The sequence below is a fragment of the Zeus faber genome (assembly GCF_960531495.2).
Source record: "Zeus faber genome assembly, chromosome: 8".
Classification (NCBI taxonomy): Eukaryota; Metazoa; Chordata; class Actinopteri; order Zeiformes; family Zeidae; genus Zeus; species Zeus faber.
The window spans coordinates 9,258,049-9,265,389 of record NC_137195.1 but is presented as its reverse complement, the minus strand read 5'-3'; the positions used below and the strand labels follow the sequence as shown (position 1 = coordinate 9,265,389).

Sequence of the window (7,341 nt, the reverse complement as noted above, 5' to 3'; positions counted from 1 at the left end):
TAACGGTGTATGACGTCATGTTTTGTTGTGACGTCAGGCCAGTTATCCTCGGCAAACTCGGGCCCGAGCGATCTGCCCCGAAAACAGCGATTTAAAGCACGCAGAGCAGAAGGTCGGATATTTCAAATTACAATATCAATGGAACGCAGCGCCAAACTCGGCGTTTCAAAATGTACTTTTTCAAAATAAGAGCTGCCATCCACCGGCTTGCGTATTTAGCGGTCGACACAAAGGCATTCGCGTAGCGGGCGTCCTTTATTTTGGAAAATCCCAACCGGAAGTTATGCATTAGGGTACTTAACGTCTCGTATCGGGTTCCACTGACAGTTTCACAGCTGTTTGTTGTTCGAGCAGCAGCAGCAGCAACAACAACCCCGCACAGCTTAGAATCGGCTGCTTTCGGCCGTTGAGCAGCGAAATGGGCGCCTGTCTGGCTCTGTGTTCCCTTGCCAGTTGTGTAAGTATGTCCTGTTGACAAACACATCTCTTAACGGGGCTTTTGTTCGCCCCCTTCTTACTGCACCACCTCTAACGGTAGCGGATCAGCTGTCGCTCAACATCATGCAGTTGCCAGTTTGTGCTTCAAGAAAACACTGAGCGGGTGTTGCTGACGTAATAATGATTTTTAAAAAACCCCGTAATGTTAATAAATATGTCTCATCTCGAGGTAGAATAATAAGCGAAGGATTTGAGGAAGTGTACGGGAGATAGGCCAGCGATAGGACACCGTTAGCTTCCGTTTGGACGCACAGGTACTTCCTGTTCTTGAAAAGCCGTGACGGTCGTCACCTGATCGTTGTGGACACAGAAGTCGTTTCTGTGCTTATTGTATATTGCCTTTTATTTTATCTATTTATTTATTTTTTTGTTCATTTTGTAATTAATTGTAGTTGTTGCGTTTTGGTTCATTTTAAGTTTATGTTATATTGCAATATTACGTTTCGTTGCGTACTGTTTTGGCGTCAGGTGCCGTAACACTGCAATTTCCCCCCCTGGGATAAATAAAGGATCAATCCATCAACAAGTAAACATATACATAAATACAAAAACTCTTCAAGTTTCACAAACTAGAATTATGACAGCGTAATATTTCGGTACAGGGTTATATTACTCTGATGGACTACACGGCAGTCGCAATTCGACATTCTTTTTCGGCCAATTCCGAGGCTCTAACAAGGTTCTTGAAGTGTTTTATGTGCTCGGATTCTGTCCTCTGAAATTGAAGTACTCAAACCAGAATACCTTGATAATAGCCCCCTTTGTGCTGAAGTGCTTGAAAAGTCCTTGGGCGGGGGCGTTAGTGGAAAACGTGTGATGCTCCATCTGGTTTTCTTATTCAAATCGTAACATAAACAAGATTTATTTTTTTTTCCCCCAAAATCACTTTCAGAATGAACCCTGTGATTATCCTTCTCTCTCCCTCTCCTTCCTAGGCCTCCTGTCTGTGCGGCTCAGCACCATGTCTGCTGTGCGGCTGCTGTCCTTCCTCCAACAACTCCACCATCACTCGCTTGGTTTTCTCCTTCTTTCTGCTGATGGGGACCATGGTATCAGTCATAATGATCCTCCCGGGAATGGAGGACCAGCTACGAAAAGTAAGACTCAGAACCCGCCGTTTTGTTTTTACCGCCCTTAAGAGTTTCCCCGGTCGCTGGAAACCTCGGGGCCGCATGACACGCTTTTGATATTTGTCGTGGATTCTCTGCAGATCCCAGGGTTCTGCAAGGGTGCGAGTACCATACCTGGCATTGAGAACCAGGTCAACTGTGAGGTCATCGTGGGCTACAAGTCTGTGTACCGGATGTGTTTTGCCATGGCCTGCTTCTTCTTCCTGTTTTTCGTGATAATGGTTCGGGTCCGCAGCAGCAAAGACCCCCGTGCTGCTCTCCAGAATGGGTACGTGGCCTCAACTCAATGTAGATACGTGTAAAACATCCGTTTTCGGGATAGAAATGAATCTGCACTACTGCTTGGCTGTTCAATCAGCCTCTCATGGCGTCATCCGGACATCATTTGGAGGAAAAAAAAAAAAAAAAAAAAAAATATATATATATATATATATATATATATATATATATACACACACACACACACACACATTGTCTATTTACAAAGTGAAATGTATGTCATTTTTATTCAACTAGCTTCTGGTTCTTCAAGTTCCTGATCCTGGTTGGGATCACAGTGGGAGCCTTTTTCATCCCTGACGGAACATTTCATACTGGTAATTTCATACTTTTATAACTACACCAATGGGTTTTAGCCGGTAATAAGCCTGCTATAGAGGCTTGGTCGTTTTCCACTGATTCACATTGGAAGAGCTTTTTTTTAGTAGATAGAACCATCTGATGGTCCATGCTTATTCCTCTGTCTCTTTCCTCTTGGCTTCTCAGTGTGGTTTTACTTTGGAGTTGTGGGATCCTTCATCTTCATCCTGATCCAACTCATCCTCCTCGTTGACTTTGCCCACTCCTGGAACAAGGTGTGGGTTGACAGGGCCGAAAACAGTGACAACAAATGCTGGTTTGCAGGTGCTGAATTGGTTTTTCCGTCGCTTCCCTAAAAGCCACGAATCATCTCGGGAATAAAAAGGTCAAATGCCTCACCTGCATGTCACATCTCCAGGGCTGTTGTCCTTCACCGTCCTGTACTACGCCCTGGCTCTCACCGCCGTGGTGCTTTTCTACGTCTACTACACTCAGCCCGACGACTGCGCGGAGCACAAGGTCTTCATCAGCCTCAACCTCATCTTCAGCGTCATCGTTTCCATTGTTTCCATTCTGCCCAAAGTTCAGGTATGCCCAGCCACACATTAAAAACTTGTTTGCTCATGAGTAACGACTGAGCAACGTTCAGGTAATTTTAATGAGAATCAAAGTTCATTACGTCTGGTCGGTTTTATTGCTGCTATTAATTAACTGATTTGGGGAGGAAAAAGTAACTACCAGGGAAGAGGAACTCTGAAGTGCACACGTGATCCTTTATCTCGGTGGTGATCCAGGCCATAGTCCCGTCCACAATGTCCATTTCACTGTGCTGCAGGAAGCCCAGCCTCACTCTGGCCTCCTCCAAGCCTCGCTCATCTCCCTCTACACCATGTACGTCACGTGGTCCGCCATGACCAACAACCCAAGTGAGTGTCTGCCTTTTCCTGTTTCTTTGTTATAACGCTCTCATTCTCTATCAAAGTGATTTGAAAATGTTTTGAACGTACACGTGTAGTTACTTCCACAGCCGCTGCACGGGTGCGGTTGCGCCGGTGAGTTTTCAAGGCTCGCACCGGATTTGACCGCAGGAGTATTGGGGTAGTTTTCTTTACCATCCCTGACTTCTGTCATGTGATCAGTGTTTCCCCCGATCAAGTGTCATTTCAAAGACACTTTGCAAGCTTGTGGTGGTTGTAGGGTTAGTGCGATAAAATGCCTTGGAATAGACTGCAAGTGCAAGTATCAATTCTTGACCAGAATTGTATTTATTTGCAGTAAAAATGCATCCTTCCATGTTATACAAAAGATGGATTGATCCTTTCTTTGCTAGATGCATATGTAATACTGTAGATTATATAGTATGTCACATGATACATGGAGGTTAACTGGAGAACTTTGAATTTTTTACCTTTGACAATTAGGCAATCAGCCAATTAGAAGAGCATTCACAGACCAAAATTAACTTGAAACTGAACATATCATTAACAGGATCCTGGTAAATGGGTCAATACATTGACACTTCAACTTGCATAGAACTCACTTCCTCCCCCGGGCCCTATCAAGGAATTTCACAATAAAAGCAATGTATCGTAGACGCATATTCAAGCCGGGTGTAAACAGTGTGTGCTTTCTCTCTTTTATTTTTTTTACTTTCTGCCAAACTCGGCCGTACAAACGTGCGTGTGCGACGCCCGTCCGTGTCTCAGATCGTAGGTGTAACCCGAGCCTCCTGAGCCTGGTGTCCAACATCAGCGTCTCGGAGACCAACCCCGATGGCACAGCGGCCCACGTCCAGTGGTGGGACGCGCAGGGCGTCGTGGGGCTGATCATCTTCCTCTTCTGCACGCTCTACGCCAGGTCGGGGTCGGAGGCTTCCCCTGCTTCCTTTTGGATGTTTTCGGCGTGTTTTATTTTGTTATTTTAATTTTAAGGTAACCTCATCGCTCTCGCCGTCTCTCCCCAGTATCCGCTCGTCCAGCAACACCCAGGTGAACAAGTTGATGCAGACGGAGGAGGGCGGAGGCCTGGGCGGCGAGGGCGTGGTGGGAGAGGACGGCCTCCGCCGCGCCGTGGACAACGAGGAGGAGAAGGTCACCTACAGCTACTCCGTCTTCCACTTCCACCTCGTCCTGGCCTCCCTGTACATCATGATGACCCTCACCAACTGGTACCAGTGAGTAGAGCCCCCACACGTATGACATCATCGCCCGCAGTTGTTCTGTGAAATGGTTTGACTCCACGTCCACAAGTTTCCATCGAAATGTCCTGACACCTAGAATGTGGATTTGGTCGTTTCCGTCAAACGAACTGCGTGCCCACACGTTCATGTGAACGCAGACTCCTTTGAGCAATGTCAGTTGCGAAAGGAAGGAGCGCACGCCCTATTGGCGCCAAGTCTCCGCCCTTTTCTAGTGCCGGTGTAGCCATTAAATATTCGCTCGCCCCGTGTTGACCATGGCCCCCTCTCAAGCTCCTCCATCCCGTCTCCCCCAGGCCAGACACCAGCACTCAGGCCATGCAGAGCCGAATGCCCGCCGTGTGGGTGAAGATGAGCTCCAGCTGGCTGGGCCTGGGCATCTACCTCTGGACCCTCGTCGCCCCCCTCGTCTTCCCCGACAGGGACTTCACATAAGCGCTCGGCGTCCGTTCATCGCCGGGCGCTGGGCTTTCCCCTCTCTTTTTTAGATGCTGTATGTGAAGGATAATCGAACACAACATTGGATGTAATGATCACTGCTGGTTTGTGTGGTATTACGGTTGAGGAAAAAAAAAAAAAGGTTTTATCGTGGTTATTATTCTGCAGATGTCACATGCTACTGTCCTACAGATTTTATGCATGGTGAATTAATTTTAACCTGCATGCTAAGTATCCCATTATTTTACGACGGTGCCAGTAATTCATAGATACCGGAGCTATAGCAACACGCTGCAATCAGGCGCATACTTGATACCTCATGTCTCGGCCGGGACTTCCTTTTCACCGCCAGCGAGGCTGAAGACTGGTCTGAAGACTCGTCTGACGGGCCAGATGTGGCATCTTTACTGGCTGGCTGGGTCGGCGTAGCGCGGGGGGCTGAGAAGGGTTAACCCCCCCCCCCCCCCCCCCCCGAGCCCCAAAGAGGCTGGAGTGTGAGCGGTAGATAAGGCTCGACACACCCCTCCCCCCCCACAGGGCTCCTCTTTTGCTACCAGGCTGTACCAGGCATGTTGCTCATTAGATGTCCGAGGCATTTCCTGGTGGCGTAGCCGGCTTCTACCACCTGAGCAGGATGACATTTGGTGCTCTGCCTCTCCCCGGCTCACCGGGGCTTTCCTCCTACCGCCACGTATAGCGATATGCTGCGATGCAGGGGTGTGTTTGGGTCCGTCGCAGTTAACATTACACACTGTGTTGATGATGACGACCAGAAATTCACACCGCTGTTCTCTGGAAAACGCACAATGACTGTGTGATGTAATGTCTAGATAAGTGAAGAGAAAAGTGTTGCAATGTAACAGCATTAACAAGGCACTAAACAGACGTGTTGGTGTTTAGTAGTAATGATCTAACTGTATGTCAGTTGTGGGTACAGTAACTTTATGCAGAATACATTTTCCTCGTTGAATATTAATGCAATTAATTGCAATGATTAGAATATTTTGTCTTTTTTTTTTCCAGCTCAGACTGAAAAAATGTGTGTTAAAATGTTTTTATTTGTTTTGTTTTTGGGGGTTTTTTTTCACGGTTTCCAGGGACTTTGTGTATCCGGCTGCTTTTGTTTAAGCGAGCGCTGTAAAAAGGACTTTTTAAAGGGAAGATTTATCGGAATGATCAAATATGTTGCACTTCACATTTCTGCCCTTTTTTAAATGTTATTTAAATGTTGCAAGTTATAAAAGCTAAATGGTACAAGCTGAATTGCTGAAACATGAGTATTGTCAGTACAACTACAAGTGCCTTTTTATGGTCGTGCATTTCGAAGCAGAAGGGTAACTGGTTCTGATCTGAGCTCATTCTGCCTTTTCAAGTGGTGGAGACGCAGCCGTTACGCACCATGAGGCCCAGCTCATGTGGTCATGCAAACACCCTTTCTAATAAATGTCTCTTGGCAAACCTTTTGGTTTTGGTCTATTTTTCTTCAAGGTGATTGTGCTTTATTTCCAAGGACTTTTCCAACGTTGCCCACCAGGTGGAACTAAAAGTCATTTCAGGCGTGTGCATTTTCCCAATGGATCCTGAACGGGATGCAAGTGAATACACAAAGTATGACAAGCAGAGTAATGACAACTGATTGTACTAAAAGGGATTTTGAGAATCGTTGGTAAACAATGTGGGTGTGGGTACATGCAGCAGAATGTGGACGAGGCTTTCACCTGGATATTGTCAATTCTGTTTTGTTTCAAACATCCTCAGCACACATCCACCAAGTCACAGGAACAGTGGGATCACCGCTGGTGTCATTCACAGCAGTTAGTGAGAAACGCCAGTCACTAAAGGCACAAAATGAGTCGTCGAAACAAAATTATGAAGCAACTCTCAGGCCCTTTGTGGGCTCTGCCCGGGCCCCCGCCCTCATGCTCGGTGGTACATTCCCTATCCCTGACCCCTGACCCTGATCCTGAACCCAGAGCACAGTGGACCTGTGTGGGCTGCTCCTCACAGGCACAGAAGGCTCCAGCAGACTGGGCTTGTTGTCTTCAGCTGCTGAGGTCACTGGATCTGGGGTGTCCCGCTCTGTTTACACCACCCTGCTCTACCACCACCCTCCTTGGAGCACCATCCTGCTCCAACACCACCATGCTCTAACATCATCCTCCTTGAAACACCACCCTGCTCTACCACCACCCTCCTTGAAGCACCATCCTGCTCCAACACCACCATGCTCTAACATCATCCTCCTTGAAGCACCATCCTGCTCTTACACCACCATGCTCTAACATCATCCTCCTTGAAACACCACCCTGCTCTAACACCACCCTCCTCTATCATCATCCTGCCCTTACACCACCCTGCTCTGACACCTTCCTGGTCTAACACCACCTTGCTTAACACCATCCTCCTTGAAACACCACACTGCTCAGACACCCTGCTCTAACACCATGCTCCTTGAAACACTACCCTGCTCTAACACCATCCTCCTCATGCACAACCCTG

At 47.4% G+C, this 7,341-nt stretch overlaps 1 protein-coding gene across 1 annotated transcript; it reads left to right on the top strand.

Moving 5' to 3' along the window:
• Positions 1–330: 330 nt before the first annotated feature.
• On the top strand, positions 331–6,291 carry serinc2l (serine incorporator 2, like). The gene is made up of 10 exons (XM_080005933.1): positions 331–457; positions 1,434–1,595; positions 1,709–1,896; positions 2,145–2,224; positions 2,394–2,531; positions 2,626–2,795; positions 3,043–3,133; positions 3,914–4,064; positions 4,171–4,380; positions 4,701–6,291. Exons 1-10 carry the CDS (start codon positions 419–421, stop codon positions 4,837–4,839), a joined length of 1,368 nt encoding a protein of 455 aa, XP_079862059.1. The 5' UTR covers positions 331–418; the 3' UTR covers positions 4,840–6,291.
• Positions 6,292–7,341: the final 1,050 nt, after the last annotated feature.

What these genes read in the sequence shown, in the direction of transcription:
- serinc2l (XM_080005933.1), top strand. Translation starts at nt 419, where the DNA reads ATGGGCGCCTGTCTGGCTCTGTGTTCCCTTGCCAGTTGT. An exon ending in TGACGGAACATTTCATACTG is followed by an intron (nt 2,225 to 2,393) that starts GTAATTTCATAC and finishes TTGGCTTCTCAG; the next exon opens with TGTGGTTTTACTTTGGAGTT. An exon ending in TTCTGCACGCTCTACGCCAG is followed by an intron (nt 4,065 to 4,170) that starts GTCGGGGTCGGA and finishes GTCTCTCCCCAG; the next exon opens with TATCCGCTCGTCCAGCAACA.